Raw genomic sequence first — 22,384 nt, 5'->3', positions numbered from 1 at the left:
TTCTTTTATTGTGTTGTCTTTCTTTGGTTTGAGTATGAGGATAATTCTGACCTCATAGAATGAATTTGGAAGTTTTTTCCTCTTCTATTGTTTGGAAAAGTTTGAGAAGACTGAGTATTCACTCTTCTTTAAATGTTTGTTAGAATTCACCTGTGAGCCATCTGGTTCTCAACTTTTGCTTGTTTGGAGTGTTTTTGTTTTTAATTACTGATTTTATTCCACTGCTAATAGTTTGTTCAAATTTTCTGCTTCTTCCTGTTTCAGTTTTGGTAATTCATATGTTTCTGTAATTTATCCATTTCTTCTAGGTTGTCTAGTTTTTTAGCATATAAGTTTTCATAATATTGTCTTAGAATCCTTTGTTTTTATGTGGTGTCACTTGTTTTTCCTTTTTCATTTATGATTTTGTTTGAGACCTCCCCCTCCCCCATATTGATGAGTTGTTGGGTTTATCAGTTTTGTTGATCTTTTCAAAGAACCAGTTCCTGGTTTCATTGATCCGTTCTGTTGTTGTTGTTATCTTTTATTTATGCTCTAATCGTTATTGTTTCTTTCCTTCTGGTTTGTGGTTTTGTTTGTTGTTCTTTTCCTAGCTTCTTTATATAATGTTAGGTTGATTTTTGAGATTTTTCTTGCTTCTTGAGGTAGGTCTGTATTGCTATAAACTTCTGTCTTAGAACTGCTTTTGCTGCATATTCATGATTTTGGATCATTGAGTTTTCATTTTATTTTCTATCCATGTAATTTTTCATTTACTCTTTGATTTCTTGGTTGATGGCATTCACTGTTTAGTAGCATGTTATTTAACCTTCATGTATTTGTCCTCTTTCCAGAGTTTTTCTTGTGATTGACTTCTAGTTTCATAGAATTGTGGTCAGAAAAAGATGCATATTATGACTTCAATCTCGTTGAATTTATTGAAACTTGTTTTGTGGCCTATTATATAATCTATTCTAAAGAACCTTCCATGTACACTTTAAAAGAATGAATCTTCTGCTCCTTTAAAATAGGATGTTTTGAATATATCTGTCAAATCCATGTGGTCCAGTGTGTTATTCATGGCACTGTTTCCTTGTTGATTTTCTGTTTGGATCATCTGTTTGTTGATGTAAGTGGGGGATAAGAGTCCCCTACTACTGTTGTAGTACTATTGATGAGTTTCTTATGTTTGCTATTAACTGTTTTATTTGAGTACTCCTATGTTGGGTGCATAAACACTTACAATTGTTATATCCTCATTATATTGTCCCTTTTATATAGTATCTCTTGTTACAGTCTTTGCTCTGCATCACTTGCCATTAGGGAAATACAAATCAAAACCACAATGGATACCACCTCACACCAGTGAGAATGGGGAAAATTAACAAGGCAGGAAACAACAAATGTTGGAGAGGATGTGGAGAAAGGGGAACCCTCTTGCACTGTTGGTGGGAATATGAACTGGTGCAGCCACTCTGGAAAACTGTGTGGGGGTTCCTCAAAGAGTTAAAAATAGATCTGCCCTACCACCCAGCGATTGCACTGCTGGGGATTTACCCCAAAGATACAGATGCAATGAAACATCGGGACACCTGCACCCCAATGTTTATAGCAGCAATGTCCACAATAGCCAAACTGTGGAAGGAGCCTCAGTATCCATCGAAAGATAAATGGATAAAGAAGATGTGGCTTATGTATACAATGGAATATTACTCAGTCATTAGAAACGACAAAGACCCACCATTTGCTTCGATGTGGATGGAACTGGAGGGTATTATGCTGAGTGAAATAAGTCAATTGGAGAAGGACAAACATTATATGGTCTCATTCATTTGGGGAATATAAAAAATAGTGAAAGGGAAGAAAGGGGAAAGGAGAAAAAATGAGTGGGAAATATCAGAAAGGGAGACAGAACATGAGACACTCCTAACTCTGGGAAACGAACAAGGAGTGGTAGAAAGGGAGATGGGCGGGGGTTGGGGGGGGACTGGGTGATCGGCACTGACGGGGGCACTTGATGGGATGAGCACTGGGTGTTATTTACATATTGCTCCCCTGGCTTTCTTTTTAACACCCAGCTGCATGATAAATATTTCTCCATTCCCTTATTTTCAATGTGCATGTCTTTAGGCCTGAAATTATCTCTTGTATATAGCACGTAAATGGGTCTTGTTTTTTTTTTTTTTCATTTTTTAAAAAAATATTTTATTTATTTATTCATGAGAGACACAGAGAGAGAGAAAGGCAGAGACACAGGCAGAGGGAGAAGCAGGCTCCATGCAGGGAGCCTGATGTGGGACTTGATCCTGGGTCTCCAGGATCATGCCCTGGGCTGAAGGTGGTGCTAAACTGCCAAGCCACTGGGGCTGTCCCTTTTACCCTATGTCTTTTGATTGGAGTGTTTAGTCCAATTATTGGTTGTTATTGGTAAGTATGTATTTATCGCCATTTTGTTACTTTTTTGAGGTTGTCTCATACTTCTTCTCTGATCCTTTATTCTTTTGGTCTCTTTCCTCATGGTTTGCTGGCTTTCTTTAGTGATGTATTTGTATTCCTTTCTCTTTATTCTTTGCATATTTTTACCGTTTTTTGATTTGTGGTTACCAATCAGTTTGTACATAACATCTACATATAGCAGTCTATATTAAACTGATGTTTGAACTTTTCTTTACTCCCCCCCACCCACGTTTTAGGTAAGTGGTGTCATACCTTTTATTTTGTGTACACCTTGATTGATTTTTACAGATATACTTACTTTTACTTGTTTTGTGCTCCCCATATTCCTGATTTATGGTTTTTCCTTTCCACTTGACCAGTCCCTCTTAACATTTCTTGTTGGGCTAATTTAGTGGTCATGAACTCTGCTGGCTTTTTTCTTTTACTTTTTTTCTTTTTCTTTTTTCTTTTTTTTTTTTTTGGTCTAGAAAACTGTTTATCTCTCTTATTCTGAAAATTGGCTTTACTGGGCAGAGTATTCTTGGCTGCACATTTTTTCCTTTCAGCACTTTAAAAATATCATGCGAAATTTTTGCCTGCAAAATTTCCTTTGAAAAGTTCACTGATAGCCTTATGGTGTTTCACTTATATGTAACTGTGTTCTCTCATTGCTTTAAATTTTTTTTTATCATTACTTTTTTACTGTTTAAATACTATGTGTCATGGTGTAGATCTCCTTGAGTTGATATTTTTGGGAGAATTTTTGTGCCTTTTGAATGTGGATATGTTTCTCTCTCCTGATTAGAGAAGTTTTCTCTCTCTTCTTTTGGGATCCATATATACAAATGTTGTTATGCTTGATGGAGTCACTGAGTTCTCTAAATTTATTTTCACTTTGCATAAATGTATTTCTCTCACCTGCTCAGGTTGATAACTTTCCATGACTCTGTCCTCCAGGTCACAAATTTGTTTTTCTGTCTCCTCTAGTCTATTTATGTCCTCCAATTTTTCTCAAGTCCAGTGAGTTGTGGAGGCTGAGAAAAGTAAGGCCATTCCACTTAAAGTTCAGTGTTAGCACAAGAACAGCCATCACAGGCCCCTGTGAATAAGAGTTGAAATTTACATTATTTCAGTTACAGGAAGAAAACAGCTTACAGCTTAATGTCCTAGAAAGCCCCATATTAGAATAAGAACAGAGCCCAAGCCAAGGGCAGGAAGCCCCTATTAGAAAAAGAACAGAGCTCAATGCCCTTGAAAGCCCCATATCAGAATGTAAACAGAACTTGAGAAATTCCTCCACCCCTTCTGGAGGTCCCCTAGACCAGCCCTTAAAACTAAGCTGAAACCCACCTCGGGGTCCAAATCCCTGCTCCGCTGTGTCGGGTATACTTGGACCCAAGCTCGAGCTGGTAAATAGACCCTTGTGTGTTTGCATTGGTGTCAGCTTCTTGGTGGTTTCTCAGATTCGCAATCTTGGGCACAACATGAGTATCTTTATGATCATTACTTAAATTCTCTAGCAGGCATATTACTTTAATCCAATTTAATATGCTTCAGTCTCTTCTTATGGTTTTGTCTGTTCTTTCATTTGGGATGTATTTCTCTGTCTCCTCATTTTGTCTAACCTCTGTATGTTTCTGTGTGATAGGAAAGTCTGCTATGTCTTTTGCTCTTGAAAATAATGGCCTTATGAAGAAGTGGTCCTATAGTGCCAAGCAGTGCAGTGTCCCCTGTTCAATAGAAGCGGGGCTTCAGGGATGTCTTCTATATGTGTAGTGTGCACTCTGCTGTTGTGCCTTGGCTGCTTTTTCTTTCACTCTGGTCATCTGCAGTGGCCTTCTTTGCATATTGTGGGCAGTGTTTGGTTTCTGTGGTGGTATAGTGCACCAGTCTGTGACCATCTTGGGTTTTATTTGAGTCAGACCAGGCATTTGCTAGAGATTCAGTATCACCAAACTGCATGGCATTTTCTCAGTGTTGTCCCCTGAGAAGTTTTCATTGGTAGGCAGGGCCTACAATCAGACCAATGGTCTGCCCCAGCCCCTGGCTGGGGTTGCCATTTGACTATTATGTGTGGTTATCTTCCTTCACTCCAGGGTAGGATTCACTTTGGAGTGGTTGGTGATGGTCCCTATCAGGGTAGTTTGCACACTGCTAGTTTGAATGGACTCCAGCTAAGAGCATGGTGGAGGGACTGGGCCAGCTGGAATGGAGCAGACAGTTTTAACAAGCTGTACTCCAAGCTTATGAAAGGAGACTCACTGTCTCCACCACTGCTGCTGGCACCCCTGCCACAGGGACCAAGGTCTTGCACAGTGTAGAAGACCAAGGTCCTGCATGGTTTGTGGGGCAGTAGAAGCTTTGTTGGCAAGGTTTGCTTTGGTTTTCTTGGTAAGGGACTTGCAGTGTTGGGACTGAGACACATGTGCCTAGAAAAGGCAGATCTGCCAAAGCCTGGGGTCAGGGGGCACGGCTTGGTGTAAAAATGTTAGGTGGTGAATGTCCGTTGTGGAGGTGGTTCCCTCAGGTGGCCATGTGTTTATGCAGGTGTAGGGGAGGGGAGGGAAATGGTGCCTGCTGGTTCCTTTGTTCCTGGAGAAGTCCCTCAGGGAACTTCCTCTCTGGATACTCCCCAGGACACACTCTGGATTTAGTAAAGGAGTTTCCCTCCTATATGCCCCAGGTGTTTTTCCAACTGTTGTTTCTGTGCTCTATCTCTGCAGGCTGTGTGTCATGCTGTCTCTTTAATAGCAGGGATTTAGTTTCCTGTCACTTTTTAGGCTTTGCCAGAGCTCAGCCAACTGATTTTTTAAATTCCAGGCTGCTGACTGTAAGAACTCAAGAAATTTAGCCCTTCTAGTTTTCAACGTCAAATGCTATGGGGATTTGTCTTGCCAAGTGGCCTTCCCAGTGTGAGGGTCTTTCTCTCTCTTCTCTGTGCCCACAGGTCCCTCCCACCCATGCTCGGCTCATGGTCCATTTAGCTCCCCACAGCATGTCTATCTTTCCTACCCTCTTCAATGTGATTTCTTTACCTTTAGTTTGTTCTGTCCTTCTTTGAGTCATTTTCCAGGTTATTTATACTGATGTGAGTGTTATGTAGTTGTATCCCTGGGACAAGGTGAGCTTAGTGTTTTCCTACTCTGCCATCTTTGAAGAGGTCCCTAATTTTTAAATTATTTCAGGTGAGAATGCCTAAGATCTGTTCTCAGCAAATTTCATTTAAACAGTCACCATGTTTGTATCCTTTTACCACCTCTTCCCATATCCTAATCACCCAGCCCTTGATAAACACCATTCTATTCTCTTTTGTATGAGTTCAAACTTAAAAAAAAAAAAATCCATATATAAACCTTGTAGTTTTTATTTTTCCCTGTTTGGCTTATTTCACTCAGCGTTATGCCCTCCAGGTTTATTCATATTTCCACAAATGGCAGGATTTCCTTTTTTTTTTTTTTTTTAAGGCCGAATAATATATACCATCACACACACAGACACACACACACGCACACACACTTTTCTTTATCATCCATACTGATGGGACACTTAACTTGTCTCCATATCATAGCTATTGTAAATAATGTTGAAATGCACATGGGAATGTAGATGTCTCTTCATGATAAAGTGATTTCATTTCCTTTGGATATATACCCAGAAATGAAATTAGTCGATTATATGATAGTTCTTTTTTTAATTTCTTGAGAAAACTCTATTATTTTCATAATGGCTGTGACAGTTCACACTCCCAGCAGTATATGAGTTCCCTTTCTCTATATCCTCACCAGCATTTATCTTTTTTTTTTTTTTTTTGATAATGGACACCCTAAAACATGTGAAGTCATACTTCATAGTGGTTTTGATTTGCATTTCCCTGATGATTAGTGTTGTTGAGAACCTTTTCATACATGTATTGACCATTTATATCTTTGGGAAAATGTCTATTCAGGTTCTTTGCTCATTTTTTCATTGTTATTGTGGGGTTTTTTTCTTTTGGCTATTGAGTTGTATTAGTTCTTTATATAATTTAGATATTAATCCCTTATCGTATAAATTGTCTGCAGATATTTTCTTCCATTCCATACGTTGCCTTTTTATTTTGTTGATTTTTTTTTTTTAAGCAGAAGCTTTTTAATTTGATGTAGTTCCATTTGTTCCTTTTTCCTTTCTTTGCCTTTGCTTTTAGTGTCAAATCAAGAAAAAAATCATTGGCAAACCCATGTCAAAGATCTTACATACATATATACATTTATTTATTTATTTATTTATTTATTTATTTATTTATTTATTTATAGGACTTTTATAGTTTTCATCTTATGTTCATCTTTAATCCATTTAAAATTATTTTGTGTGTGTAATATTTGTAATATAGGAGTCTAATTTAATTATTTTCATGTGAATATCCACTTACACTTAACATCATTTATTAAAGAGACTATCCTTTGCTGATTGTGTGTTCTTGGTGCTTCTGTCAAGAATTAATTGATAATTTACTTGTGGGCTTATTTCTGGACTCTCTATTCTGTTCCATTGATTTTTTTTTTGAGAGAGAGAGTAGGTGGGGAGAAGCAGAGAGAGAGGGAGAGAGAATCTTTTTTTTTGGTGGGGGGAGAATCCTAATTCCATGCTCAGTGCAAAGCCCAATGTGGGGCTTGATCTCATGACCCTGAGATCATGACCGAGGTGAAATCAAGTCAGACTCTTAATAGACTGAGCTACTCAGGAACTCCTGTGTATCTGTTTTTATGCTGATACCATGTTGTTTACTATAGCTTTGTAGTAAAATTTGAATCAGGAAGAATGATGCCTCCACCTTTGTTTTTTTCAAGATTGCTTTGGCTTTCTAGGTCTTGTGTGGTTCCACATGAATTTTAAGATATTTTTTTCTATTTCTGTGAAAAAAGCTATTGGAATTTTGAAAGGAATTGTATTGGATATATAGATGGATTTGGGCAATATGGGAATTGTAACACTATTAATTCCTCAATCCATGAAAATGGACTATCTTTATTTGTGTCTTCATTTTTTTTCATCAATTTCATAATTTTCATTATTTAGATTTTTTTATCCGTTTGGTTAAACTTGTTCCTAAGTATTTATTTTTCATACTGTTATAAAAGAGGTTGTCTTCTCAATTTCTCTTTGATAGTTTGTTAGTATATAAAAATGAAACTGATTTTTGTTTATTGCTTTTGCAACGTTGTTGAATTTGTTTAATCTAACAGGGTTTTTTTTTTTTTTTAAAGATTTTATTTATTTATTCATTAGAGACACAGAAAGAGGGGCAGAGGCATAGACAGAGGGAGAAGCAGGCTCCTTGCGGGTAGCCTGATTCTAGACTTAATCCTAGGACCCTGGGATCATGCTCTGAGCCAAAGCCACCTAGGCACCCCAGTCTTTTGGGTTCTTTATAAAATACCATATCATGCACAAACAGACAATTGTAATTCTTCCTTTCTGATTTGGATGCCTTTTATTATTTCCTTCTTTTGCTGAAAGACTCTGGTCAATACTCCTAGTAATATGTTATATAGAAGTGGTTATAGTGGGCATGCTTGTCTCTTTCCTCATCTTAGAAGAATAGCTTCAGATTTTCATTCTTAAGTATGATGTTAGCTGTGGCCTTGTCATATATGGTTTATAATGTTAAGGTACTTTACACGTATACTAATTTGTTGAATGTTTTTATCATAAAAGGATGTTTAAATTTTGTCAACTGCTTTTCTGCATGTTTTGGGATAATTATGTAATTTATCTTTTATTAATGTGGTGTATCACATTTATGGATTTGTATATGTTGAACTATCCTTGCATCCCAGAGATAAACCTCACTTGATTGTGAACTTTTAATGCATTGTTGAATCATTTTGTTGAGAATTTTTTATGTATATTCATCAGAGATATTGCCCTGTAATTTTTATTTCTTATAAAGTCCCTGTCAGACTTTGGTGTTAGGATGATGCTGGTTTCATAAAATGAATTTGGAATTGTTTTTTTATTTTTTAGAGGAGTTTGAGAGGTTTTGTATTAATTCTCCTTTAAATGTTTAGTAGAATTCACCAGTGAAGTTTCCAGAAAAGCCTGGGCTTTTCTTTGTTGGCAGTTTTTTTTTTTTTTTTTTAATTTTTTTAATGGAGTTCAATTTGCCAACATATAGCATAACACCCAGTGCTCATCCTGCCAAGTGCCCCCCTCAGTGCCCATCACCCAGTCACCCCAACCCCCCGCCCACCTCCCCTTTCACTACCCCTTGTTCATTTCCCAGAGTTAGGTGTCTCTCATGTTTTGTCACCCTCACTAATATTTTCACTCATTTTTTCTCCTTTCCCTTTATTCCCTTTCACTATTTTTTATATTCCCCAAATGAATGAGACCATATAATGTTTGTCCTTTTCCGACTGACTTATTTCACTCAGCATAATACCCTCCAGTTCCATCCACGACGAAGCGAATGGTGGGTATTTGCCATTTCTAATGGCTGAGTAATATTCCATTGTATACATAGATCACATCTTCTTTATCCATTCATCTTTCGATGGACACAGAGGCTCCTTCCACAGTTTGGCTGTTGTGGACATTGCTGCTATAAACATCGAGGTGCAGGTGTTCACTGCATCTGTATCTTTGGGGTATATCCCCAGCAGTGCAATTGCTGGGTCGTAGGGCAGATCTATTTTTAACTCTTTGAGGAACCTCCACACAGTTTTCCAGAGTGGCTGCACCAGTTCACATTCCCACCAACAGTGCAAGAGGGTTCCCCTTTCTCCACATCCTCTCCAACATTTGTTTCCTGTCTTGTTAATTTTCACCATTCTCACTGGTGTGAGCTGGTATCTCATTGTGGTTTTTTATTTTTCTCATTGTGGTTTTGATTTGTATTTCCCTGATGGCTAGTGATGTGGAGCATTTTCTTATGTGCTTGTTGGCCATGTCTATGTCTTCCTCGGTGAAATTTCTGTTCATGTCTTTTGCCCATTTCATGATTGGATTGTTTGTTTCTTTGCTGTTGAGTTTAATAAGTTCTTTGTAGATCTTGGATACTAGCCTTTTATCTGATAGGTCATCTGTAAATATCTTCTCCCATTCTGTAGATTGTCTTTTAGTTCTGTTGACTATTTTGCTGTGCAGAAGCTTCTTATCTTGATTAAGTACCAATAATTCATTTTTGCTTTTGTTTCTCTTGCCTTCATGGATGTATCTTGCAAGAAGTTGCTGTGGCCAAGTTCAAAAAGCGTGTTGCCTGTGTTCTCCTCTAGGATTTTGATGGATTCTTGTTTCACATTTAGATCTTTCATCCATTTTGAGTTTAACTTTGTGTATGGTATAAGAGAATGGTCTAGTTTCATTCTTCTGCATGTGGCTGTACAATTTTCCCAGCATCATTTATTGAAGAGACTGTCTTTTTTCCAGTGGATAGTCTTTCCTGCTTTGTTGAATATTAGTGACCATAAATTTGAGGGTCCACTTCTGGATTCTCTATTCTGTTCCATTGATCTATGTGTTTGTTTTGTGCCAGTACCACACTGTCTTGGTGATCACAGCTTTGTAGTACAACCTGAAATCTGGCGTTGTGATGTCCCCAGCTCTGGTTTTCTTTTTCAATATTCCCCTGGCTATTCAGGGTCTTTTCTGATTTCACACAAATCTTAAGATGATTTGTTCCAATTCTCTGAAGAAAGTCCATGGTATTTTGATAGGGATTGCATTAAATGTATACATTGCCCCGGGTAACATTGACATTTTCACAATATGAATTCTTTCAATTCATGAGCATGGAATATTTTTCCATTTCTTTGTGTCTTCCTCAATTTCTTTCAGAAGTGTTCTGTAGTTTTTAGTGTATAGATCCTTTACCTCTTTGGTTAGGTTTATTCCTAGGTATCTTATGCTTTTGGGTGTGATTGTAAATGGGATTGACTCCTTAATTTCTCTTTCTTCAGTCTCATTGTTAGTGTATAGAAATGCCACTGATTTCTGGGCATTGATTTTGTATCCTGTGTTGGCAGCTTTTGATTACTAATTTAATCTCCTTATTTGCTTTTGGTCTGTTCACATTTTCTATTTCTTCATGATTCAGTCTTGTTGGGTTCTAATTTTCTAGGAATGTACTCATTTCTTCTAACTTTTCCAATCCATTAATATATAATTGTTTCGTAGTCTTATGATCCATAGTATTTCTACATATCAGTTGTAATGCCTCTTCTTTTATTTCTATTTTTGTCCTTTCCTTTTTTTCTTAGTCTAGTTACAGATTTGTCAATGTTTTCTTTTGAAAAAAATTATCTCCATTTTATTAATATTTTCTATTGTCTTTCTGGTCTTTATTTCATTTCTTTCTGCTTTAATCTTTGCTATTCCCTTTCTTCTTCTACCCCTAGATTTAGTTTGTTCTTTTTTTTTTAGTTCTGTAAGGCATAAAGTTATCTATTTGAGATCTTCCTTTTATTAAAATGTAGGCATTTATTACAATAAACTTCCCTTTTTGAACTACATTTACTTCATCCTATTAGTTTTGTTAAATTGTTTCTATTTCAGTTATTTCATGATATTTTTTATTTTTCTTTTGATTTCTTCTTTGACCCATAGGTTATTCAGCAGTATGTTGTTTAACATCCATATATTTGTGAATTTTCCTGTTGTCTTCTTGTAATTGATTTCTAATTTCATACCATTGTGATTAGCAAAGATGCTTGATATGATTTAAATTTTCTTTAATGTTTTAAAAACATGTTTTGTCAGGTAACATATGATATATCCTGGATGATGTTTTGTCTGGGCTAGAGAAGATGTTTATTTACTTGCTGTTGGAAAGGATGTTCTATATGTATCTGTGAGGTCTATCTGGTCTAAAGTGAAGTTCAAGACCAAGTTTCCTTATTCATTTTCTATCTGGGTTATCTATTCATTAATGAAAGTGGTGAGTCCCCTACTTTTATTGTGTTGGTGCACAAATATTTACAGTTGCTATATCCAAAATAACAATACTTAGAATTTGCATGTTAATGCATCATCATTCCCCTATCTACTTCTTCCAGCACATTCTAATCGATGATTTCCTTAGCTCACTTAGTCTTTCCTCTTGCCACAGCAGAATTTTTTTCTTACAGTTCCTAAAATTTTCTTCCTGTTGTTACTCCCTTGGATACTTTATCAATTACTCTATCCTATAAACCCCTTTAGTCCTATTACTGTAGGTAATACATATTTTCTCTTCACTACTGAACAATATTTTCCACAATTTTTATATTTGTTTATTCAATTTCTTCCAGTATACAGTGAGACTCATAAGGACAGCAAAATGTGTTTTTGTGTTCTTGTTTCCCCAACCTGGCAACTCTCCCTTGAATATATAAATGCTCAATATTTTTTTGAGGTAATAATTAGTTCCAAAAATTAAATAGAATTGGAAATAGACTTGTTGGCAAATGGTATGCACATTTTAGAAACATTTGGTATTTACTTTCAAATTATCCAGAATAAAGTTTGTATCAATTCAAACTTCTGCCAGTAATGTATAAACTATCCACTTAATAATATTCTCACTTTTGGGGCATATTAACTTTAAAATAAGCTTTGCAAATGTTACATTGGTATTTTAATTTTTATTTTAGAAGTGAACTTGATCTCTTTTATCTATTTATTGGTCACCTATTTTTCTCCTATAAATTTTCTATTCATGTCCTTTGTTAATTTTTCTATTGTGAGTTTTAAATTGATTTCTAAAATCTTTTAGATATTAAATATAGCTCTTTGTCTATGTGATATTTTGTACTTATTTTTCCTAGATTTTCATTACACTTTAATTTTATTTTTAATTTACAGGGATTTTAGAATTTTGTGGCATCTATCTCCACATTTCCACTGAAATTGCTCTTACTAAAATTACCAATAGTCTTATAGTTATTATATCCAGTGGGCATTTTTCAGACTTCACCTTTTTTTAATCTACTCAGAACAAAGCAATATAGGTCACAGTTTAGATATTTGGTGTATGTTGATTTGAAACATCTCTGCCACCTCTAAATCATAGCTTTCAAAGTTATTATAATAAAAAAATGAAACTAAGTGCTACTTAGCACATTTGTTTTTGGTAACATTAAATGCAAATCATCAGGTAGAAGCCTTTTAGTAAATCCCTCTGGTTTTATGAATATGGAAATGAGTCAAATATTGTGTGAAACCAAATGCCAGACCTGAATTAGAAATAAAGAAACTAGCTCTAGAGATTGAGAAAGAATTGGAAGTACAGCATTCCAAGTAGAAGTCAGAAGTATGGGGTTCTGAAAGAATATCGTATTAGTTTCCCAGAACTGCAGTAAGAAAGTACGACACACTGGGATTAAACAACAGAACTTTATTTTCTCACAGTTCTAGAGAGTCAAAGTCCTAAATAATTGGCAGAGCCATGGTCCCTCTGAAGACCGTGGGAGAGAATTCACTGTTTCTTTTAGCTTCTGGTAGCCCTAGGTATTCCTTGCTTTATGGCAACATAACACAAATCTCTGCCTCCATCTTCACATGGACATCTTCATTCTGTGTCTTTTCCCCCTCTTTTTATAAGGACAACTTGACCTGATTAAATTTACAAAGATCCTTTTTCCAAATAAGGTCACATTCACAGTGCCCAATATATCTTTTTGGGATACACAATTCAATCCATAATGGATATAAACCAAGTAAATGGGAAAAAACTGAATCATGTGAAATTTCTAACAAAGGGTAAAACACCAAACCCTAAAGTGTCAAGATAGGTTGAATAATGATTAGTTCATGAGATAGATCAGCCGGGAAAAAGGAGCATTTTAAGAAATTTGAGAAATATGAGAATTTAAGAAATATGAGGAATTGCTGTGAATTTAAGAAATATGAGAAATTGGGATCCCTGGGTGGCGCAGCGGTTTGGCGCCTGCCTTTGGCCCAGGGCGCGATCCTGGAGACCTGGGATCGAATCCCACATCGGGCTCCCGGTGCATGGAGCCTGCTTCTCCCTCTGCCTGTGTCTCTGCCTCTCTCTCTCTCTCTCTGTAACTATCATAAATAAAAAAAAAAAAAAAAAAAAAATTTAAAAAAAAAAAAAAAAAAAAAAGAAATATGAGAAATTGCTCCCTGAAATCCCTTGTAATTCCATTTGGAATTTCAAGTAAATTTTTAATTGATTATTTAGGCATGTTATGTTGCTTCTATAAATAAGCTAGTGACAAAGGCAGTTTAGTACAATAGGTTGGTGTAACTAAGGTTGATCAAAGTCTTTGTTATTTATTGGAGGGGAAAAATAAATATCAAATAATTAGAAATTGAAAATTCAACTGATATTGAAAATTCAATTTGTGTCTATGGAAGATTTGGTAAAACCTTATTTAAGTGGAGGCAGCAAAGTTAATGCAATTGCATAATCCAACTAATGCAATATTGGTTTTGACATTTATTTCTTGTTATAAATCAACCCCCCCCAAAAAAATAAAAATAAAAAAATAAAAAATAAATCAACCCCAAATGGATTTTGAAGATACTCTATAAAATCTCAGAAACTTGATTACAAAAGACACATGCAATGTGTGACAGATGTATTTGATAACACCAGATCACAAAGAGGTTGATAAGCAACCTAATTTTCAAAGTACAACAGGTCTGATTAAAAATTATGTCCATTCTTTTGTAAAATGATTATTGTTATGCTTCACTCTATTAATTCTTATAAAGATAGAACATAGTGGAGCAGAATAGACAAAAATTAAAGCAGAGCAAGTTGAGATGTAGGACAAGCAACATGGTTTCTAACACATTTGTCCAATTATACTGAACAAATATTCACTGATTCCTGCCAAGAGACTGAGGTGGTTTTAGGGGCTAGGTCAAAGAATGTGAAAAGTATTAATTTATTTGGCTAAGATGACCTAACTACAATTATGGCTAATGCGTGTCAAACAAGGGTAATTATTCAATGACATTTTCATATTTCCTAGGGGCATAAAGAAATTTAAAAATATTTCTAGGTTAATCAAATTATGATTGTTTAAATATATTTGTCTCTGTGACTACATTTTTGAAGTCTGTATTTTTCCCTTTAACTTTCTGTAGACCAAAGTTATGTTTTTTTTGTACATCTTTTGATAAACTTTCATCTTGCTAGTAAAATTTTTGTGATGTGTAAGGTAAAGTTTTATTTACATTCCTAATATATTATACCATTTACAATTTGCTTAATTGAGTTTCCTCAATTTCAAGGCTTCAATTTGCAGTTTTTATCTTCATTAGAGAATTTATTCCTACTTGATTATTCAGTAGCTTATATATTTAAGAAAACATTTTATTTCACTTGACATATCTTTAGACATAACTTTTTTTATTCGGTAAACTTTGGGTGGAACTATTTTCTGAAATAGTTGAAAATAAAAATATCTCAAGTTGTTTGACAATGCAAATATGCTATCTATAGATATATAGATATAGATAGATAGGCTCTTGTAGTTACTGAGTACTAAAGACATAGGAAAGGAGTTTACATGGAATGGACCTCAGAACTCACATTTTTCAAGCAATATTCACTTTCTTCTAAATCATGTAAGTATATATTTTGATAGAACATTGCCACATACATGTCTCAGTTGTTTTCTTCAACAATTGAAAATAGGCTGCAGCATTCTGAGTTCTGCAGTATAACTGTCTTTGATAGCAGGATGAAAAGAGCAGAATTGAAAGTTCAAAAGCATCACTTTCGCTATTAGGAAGCAGCGTTACTGGAGTTTACTTGACATTCCTCCAATAGATAAATGCTTTTTTGAACTTGGTGTTTCAAACAGTAGCTCTCTGTCTTGCAGTCATTCTTTAAAAGTATTTATACCATGTTAAAAAGTGCTTGGAATACCACCAATGGAACCTTGTAGGGAGAACTGACTGTGATGTCATAGACCTTTAAGGGAAACTTCTAGAAGTGAGATTAGTCATATGAGAGACTAAACAGGAAAGATGCTTACTGAGTAAGGTGGGATCCAACAAGAGTGTAGTACAGAATGCAGTAAGTTATGAATTACTTTTTTTCTAAGGTAGCTTAATAGAACAACACTTAATGAAGAAAGGCAAAGGCTTACCTATCTGGTACATTTGTGGTTCTTGATGATTAATTACTTGAAGACTAATACCTTTGAAATTCACCAGTTTTAGAAATGGAAGAGAGTGATGAACCTGATCAGCCCATCTCAGCAGGGAGGCAAGAAATTCGAAAAAGAAGACGACTCAGCCAATCAATGGTAGACAAATCCCAGCAGACTGAAGTAACAGAGAAAAAGAAACACTTGCCTATATCACAATCATCTGGTCCTAAATCTACCGTTAGTATTGGTAATATTCCTGGAAGCAAAGTCAATTACGAGTCTCTCAGAGTATCTTCTCAACTTCAGCAAACTTGGACAAAGAGAAAGCATGTACAGGATATGACTGATAAATCTCTGCAAACAGAGGCTATTGTAGAAGAGAAAAAAGAAGAAATCAGATCAGTCGGTGAAACAGTGGTACCTGAAGAAAAGCCAGCTGCTGTTGGAGCAGCAGTCCCTGAATTTCCAGAGACTGTTCAGGAAGTAGAAATTCCACCAAGCAGACATTCAATTCAACTAAAAATAGACAGATCTCAGCAGACCAGTTGTACTGGAGACTGGTCAATGATGAACATTCCTCAAAAAGAAAAAGTGGACAAGGAACAGCAGACATACTTTAGTGAAACAGAAATAGTAGTTATTGGCCAACCAGATAGCTCTTTCTCAAAGTCAAATGAAGTTGTGCAAAAAAGTGAATCCTCAGGGAAGCTTTTCATTAGTGAATATCCTGAATTGCTACCCTCAACAAGTAGAGATGAAGAAATTAGGCGGATAAGTATTAGCAAATTTCTATTTAGTCAACAAAGCAAAAAAGGTTCTTTGGAACTTTCAGAAGATGAGCAATATGTTCTAGGTGATGTGTCTCCTACAGCAGAAGAGATCTTTGCTGAAGTCCAATCTCTGCCAGATGAGACTACTGCTGAAAACTTCCCTACTGAACCTCAGCCTCCACCAATTGAAGAGGCTCCTACAGAAGAGGGCCTTGCTACAATAGAGCCCACCCTAAGTGAAGAGGCTCTTTCAGAAGGGCCTCCTGTTGAAGTTCAGTCTCCAAAAGTTGAAGAAGCTCCTGTTGAAGTACAGATTTTCCCAGCTGAAGAGATTTCTGCAGAAGAGGCCCCTGCTAAAGTAGAGTCTATCCCTGCTAAAGAGGCTTTCTCAGAAGAGGTTTATCCTGAAGTTCAGCTTACAACAGCTGAAGAGCCTCCTATGCGAGAGACTGAAGAATTTCAGCCTCTACTGGCTGAGACCTCCCCTGAAGTTCAGCCTCCACCAGCTGAGAAGGCCCCTGCAGAAGAGGCCTCAGATGAAGTTCAGCCTCCACTGGCTGAGACCTCCCCTGAGGTTCAGCTTCCACCATCTGAGAAGGCCCCTGCAGATGAGACCTCTGATGAAGTTCAGCCCCCACCAGCTGAGACCTCTTCTGAAGTTCAGCCTCCACCAGCTGAGAAAGCCCCTGCAGAAGAGGCCTCAGATAAAGTTCAGCCTCCACCAGCTGAGAAAGCCCCTGCAGATGAGACCTCTGATGAAGTTCAGTCTCCACCAGCTGAGACCGCTCCTGAAGTTCAGCCTCCACCAGCTGAGAAAGCCCCTGCAGAAGAGGCCCCAGATGAATTTCAGCCTCCACCAGCTGAGAAAGCCCCTGCAGAAGAGGCCCCAGATGAAGTTCAGCCTCTACCAGCTGAAAAGGCCCCTGCAGATGAGACCTCTGATGAAGTTCAGTCCCCACCAGCTGAGACCACTCCTGAAGTTCAGCCTCCACCAGCTGAGAAAGCCCCTGCAGAAGAGGCCCCAGATGAAGTTCAGCCTCCACCAGCTGAAAAGGCCCTTGCAGATGAGACCTCTGATGAAGTTCAGTCTCCACCAGCTGAGACCGCTCCTGAAGTTCAGCCTCCACCAGCTGAGAAAGCCCTTGCAGAAGAGGCCCCAGATGAAGTTCAGCCTCCACCAGCTGAGAAAGCCCTTGCAGAAGAGGCCCCAGATGAAGTTCAGCCTCCACCAGCTGAGAAAGCCCTTGCAGAAGAGGCCCCAGATGAAGTTCAGCCGCCACCAGCTGAGAAGGCCCCTGCAGATGAGGCCCCAGATGAAGTTCAGCCTCTACCAGCTGAGAAAGCCCCTGCAGAAGAGGCCCCAGATGAAGTTCAGCCTCCACCAGCTGAGAAGGCCCCTGCAGATGAGACCTCTGATGAAGTTCAGTCTCCACCAGCTGAGACCGCTCCTGAAGTTCAGCCTCCACCAGCTGAGAAAGCCCCTGCAGAAGAGGCCCCAGATGAAGTTCAGCCTCCACCATCTGAGAAGGCCCCTGCAGATGAGACCTCTGATGAAGTTCAGCCTCCACCAGCTGAGAAAGCCCCTGCAGAAGAGGCGCCAGATGAAGTTCAGCCTCCACCAGCTGAGACCTCCCCTGAAATTCAGCCTCCACCATCTGAGAAGGCCCCTGCAGATGAGCCCTCTGATGAAATTCAGCATGCACCAGCTGAGACCTCTCCTGAAGTTGAGCCTCCTTCAGCTGAGGAGGTCCCTGCAGAAGAGGCCCCAATTGACGTTCAGTCTCCACCAGCTGAGACCTCTCCTGAAGTTCATTCTCCACTACTTGAGGAGGCCCCTGTAGAAGAGGCCGCAGTTGAAATTTGTTCTACACCACCTGAGGAGGCTCCTAAAGAAGATACCTCAGCTAGAGTTTGGTCTGAACCCGCTGGGGTAGCTCTTGTTGAACCTCAGCATCCATCAGCTGAAGAAACGACTTTAGAAATGGTCCCTGTTGACAAACAGTTTCCAGCAGCTGAAGAGGACTTTTTTACACAAATTTCTGTAGAAGATGTCCTTGCTGAAGTTCAGCCTCCACCATCTGAACACACTGCTGCAGATGAGCCTTTGGTAGACCATATGTCTACTGAATATCAACATCTCCAGACAGCAGATGTCCCAGTGGTAAAATTAGAATCACTGGTTTTGGAAGATCAGCAAAAACCTGAAGAGCCTTTGGAACTAGATCCTGTCCCTGAAGATTTGTCTAATATCAAGAAAGAACAGGCTCCTGCCTTTGAAATAGAGGGTGTCTTTCATATAGAAATAAAATAGAGGCCTCTTTCTCAGCTGTAATCAGGTCTTAACTAAGCTAGCAATCAGAAGCTAGGGACTTATGGATGTACACACTTTAGAAAAGTGTAGCATTTGGAAGTCACTCTGTGAACAAGGAAATAAAAGGAAACCCCAAGACATGGACCACTGGTCAGAAAATGAACAATAAAAACTACAGGTTTAAAGTTACTGTGTTATCTTAATTCAAATCTAGCACATATAAAATATCCATTTGGAAATGAAGTAAGTTGATGATTGAAATAATTACTTAAAATATCCTTTCTATAATAAACCCTGTTGAAAAGGGTAAAGTAAGCTCTATAGCTGTATATTCTTCTCACTACATGTAGTTTGTAGTGGAAAAGGCAGTTTCTTTGCTACAGTTCTCTCATCTCCTTTAAATTCCTTGAGTTTTAGTCACATGGCTAAAGGTTTGTGTTTTTTCCCTCCTTATTATAATACATCACATTTTTTTTAATACATCACATTTTTAATTCTTTTTCTATTTGATTCCTTCTGAGACCAGTATTCCTTTCCTGTTTTCATCCCTATCTTCTTGCATATTTTACATTTCCATATCTGGATAGGGAAATTTAATTCCTTTGTAAGTCTTTATTTTAATGAAGATAGCCTGGATAAAGTATTTTAAAAGGTGTGTAAACATAAAGAAAAATATGCTTCGATGGCCATGAGGGCATATTTCTACTTTTAATTTCATCTCAACTTAGAATGTAATGAGTCCTTTGGAAGCTTGGCTCAATTTTTGTATCCTGAATTTGTATGAAGAGAAACTTGAATAAAGTCAAATGACTAGTTGTTATATAGTAGTCTCCCCTTATCTGCAGTTTTGCTTTCCATAGTTTCACTTACCCAAGATCAACTGTGGTCCGGAAGCATATTTTCCTTCTGATGTACTTTCCCTTGAAGGTCAGTAGTAGCATACTGCTACATCACAATGCCTCTATCATTCACCACACTTCATCTCATCATGTAGGCATTTTATCATCTTACATCATCATCACAAAGAGAAGGGTGAGTACAGTACAAGAAGATATTTGAAAGAGAAAGACATTACATTCACATAACTTTTATTATAGGATATTGTTATAATTGTTCTAATGTATTATCAGTTATTGTTGTTAATCTCTTATTGTGCCTAATTTATAAATTAAGCTTTATTGTAGATATGTATGAAATAGGAAAAAACAGTATACATAGGGCTAATACTATACAGGATTTCAGGCATTCCCTGAGGATCTTTGACAGTACTCTCTGTGGATAAGAGGGAACTATTGGATAAGCTATTGACATTTTTAAAGAGTAATTATGAATTAATATAAGCTATATGTTAATAAATGACATCTTGGTTTCTATGGTTATGGCAACTTTTGGGAAAATATTTTCTTTAGCTACAATTTAGTTGCTATATGCTGAAATGAGATGATTCTCTTAAAAATTTAATTTGGTTAGTGTATTTTTCTGTTTAATAAAAACTCTAGATTGATGATTCCAGACTTTATTAAACTTTGATGCTCTATAATTGTTAGATTTTTCTCACATTCATCATTACCTATGTTTAGTGTATGATAAGAGCATGTGGCATTTTAAAAAAGATTTTGTTTATTTATTGAGAGAGCACAAGCGGAGGTGGGGAGTGGGAGAGGGAGAAACAGGCTCCCCACTAAGCAGAGATTGCCACATGGGACTCCATCCCAGGACCTGGGATTATGACCTGAGCCAAAGGCAGATGCTTAACTGAGCCACCCAGGGGCCCTAGAACATGTGACATTTTGAAGTGATTTTTGTTAAGTACAATATTTTAAAAATATGTGCCAGATTTGAGGTTGACAAACATTATTCTAGACTTCTTGAATGAGAGTTGCTTTTTTGGTATTTCCAAGTCCTTAAAATGATTTTGTTTTCTAAGATACTTAAAATCCAGTTAAACTCCTTTTTCTAAATTTGAAGCTTTTTCTGTTTTAGATTTTTTAAAGGTTTTTGTTTAAATTTGAGTTAGTTAACAGTGTAATATTAGTTTCAGGTGTACAATATAATGTTTCAACACTTCCATACAACAACTGGTGCTCATCATGAGATGTGTACTCCTTAATCCCCATCACCTAGTTCACCCATCCCCTCACCCCATCCTTCTAGTAACTATAAGTTTGTTCTCTATAGTTAAGAGTCTGTTTCTTGATTTGTGTCTCTTTTCTCCCCCTTTGTTTGATTGTTATGTTTCTTAAATTGTGCATATGAATGAGATCATATGGTATATGTCTTTTTCTGACTGACTTATTTCACTTAGTATAATACTCTCTAGCTCCACCTATGTCATTACAAACAACAAGACTTCATTCCTTCTTTGGGATATATATATATAAATATATATATTTAACTATATATATAATATATATTATGCATATATATATATATATATATATATATGCAACAGCTTCCATATCTATTTATCAGTTGGTGGACTCGTGGGCTGTTTCCACAATTTGGCTATTGTAAATAAGGCTGCTATAACAATTGAGGTGCATATATCCTTTTGAAATGGTATTTTATATTCTTTGGGTAAATACCTAGTAGTGTGATTGCTGGATCATAAGATAGTTCTATTTTTAACTTTTTGAGCAACCTCCATACTGTTTTCCAGAGTGGCTGCACCAATTTGCATTGAACAGTGCACGAGAGTTCTCTTTTCATTACACCTTCACCAACACCTGTTGTTTCTAGATTTTAGCCATTCTGACAGGTGTGAGGTAATATTTGGTAGTTTTGATTTGGCTATTGAGTTTTATAAGTTTTTAATATATTTTTGAATGCCAACTCTTTATTAAAAATGTCATTTGCAGATATCTTCTCCCATTCTGTAGGTTGCCTTTTAGTTTTGTTGCTTGTTTCCTTTGCTGTGCAGAAGCTATTTATTTTGATGCTGTTTCAATAGTTTATGTTTGCTTTTGCTTCTTTGACATGGAACACCTTTCTAGAAAAATGGTGCTATGGCTGATGTCAGAAAAATTACTGCCTGTGCTTTCTTCAAGGACTTTTATGGTTTTCTGTCTCATATTTACATCTTTAATCCATTTTGCATTTATTTTTGTGTATGATGAAATAAAGTGGCCCAGTTTCATTCTTTTGCATGTTGATGTCCAGTTTTCTTGACATCATTTGTTGAAGAGACAGTTTTTTTTCCCATTGGATATTTTTTCCTGCTTTTGTTGTTATTTCTTCTCTCTTGTTTGTGATTTTATTTATTTGAGTCCTTTCTTCTTTTTGGTATGTCTGGCTGGAGGTTTATCAATTTTACTGATTTTTTCATTGAACCAACTCCTAGTTTCATTGATTTAATCTATTTTTTGTTTTTGTTTCTATGTCATTTATTTTTGTTCTAGTTATTATTTCCTTTGCTCTTTTTAATTTTTTCCCCCTAGCTCCTTTAGGGGTGAGGTTAGGTTGTTTATTTGAGATTTTTCTTGCTTTTATCTCTGTAGTAGAGGGTCTCACTGATTTCTTCCATTCTTTCCTCAAGTCTAATGAGTATCTTTATGATCATTGCTTTAAATTCTCCATCAGGCATGTTACTTATATCTCTTTTGCTTAATCTCTGGCCATAGCCTTTTCTTGCTTTTTCATTTGGGATAATTTCCTCTGTCTTCTCATTTTATCTAAGTCTCTGCCTGCTCTCTGTGTTAGAAATGCAAGTTAAACCCCTCCTGCTCCTGCAAGTAATGGCTTTATGAAGAAGAGGTCATGTAGTGCCTGGAATCTGGTACTTCAGGGAATGTCTCTGGTAT

The 22,384-nt window shown here is 36.8% G+C and overlaps 1 protein-coding gene and 2 long non-coding RNA genes across 10 annotated transcripts in view; 2 read left to right on the top strand and 1 right to left on the bottom strand.

Moving 5' to 3' along the window:
* Positions 1-18,773, top strand: part of FSCB (fibrous sheath CABYR binding protein) — a 274,498-nt gene extending 255,725 nt beyond the window's left edge. For 3 of the 5 annotated variants that reach the window (XM_072838419.1, XM_072838421.1, XM_072838423.1), the window contains one exon: positions 15,568-18,773. In XM_072838419.1, coding sequence (XP_072694520.1) covers positions 15,568-18,584 — 3,017 coding nt within the window. In that variant the 3' untranslated portion in view covers positions 18,585-18,773. Of the gene's footprint in view, positions 1-15,336; positions 15,428-15,567 lie in introns of those variants that run through there. The other 2 variants (XM_072838420.1, XM_072838422.1) reach the window with 2 other exon arrangements.
* Positions 1-19,530, bottom strand: part of LOC140639888 (uncharacterized) — a 59,780-nt gene extending 40,250 nt beyond the window's left edge. For all 3 annotated transcript variants that reach the window (XR_012036541.1, XR_012036540.1, XR_012036542.1), the window contains exons 1-2: positions 19,455-19,530; positions 3,334-3,514 (exon numbers count right to left, since the gene is read on the bottom strand). This is a non-coding gene — a long non-coding RNA (uncharacterized lncRNA). The remainder of the gene's footprint in view (positions 1-3,333; positions 3,515-19,454) is intronic.
* LOC140639887 (uncharacterized) overlaps positions 18,834-22,384 on the top strand; it is a 142,590-nt gene continuing 139,039 nt past the window's right edge. For both annotated transcript variants that reach the window (XR_012036538.1, XR_012036539.1), the window contains exon 1: positions 18,834-19,616. This is a non-coding gene — a long non-coding RNA (uncharacterized lncRNA). The remainder of the gene's footprint in view (positions 19,617-22,384) is intronic.

Source organism: Canis lupus, chromosome 9 (genome assembly GCF_048164855.1).
Source record: "Canis lupus baileyi chromosome 9, mCanLup2.hap1, whole genome shotgun sequence".
NCBI classification, from domain to species: Eukaryota; Metazoa; Chordata; class Mammalia; order Carnivora; family Canidae; genus Canis; species Canis lupus.
Note: the sequence above shows the minus strand (reverse complement) of the source record. Positions and strands in the feature narration are given on the sequence as shown.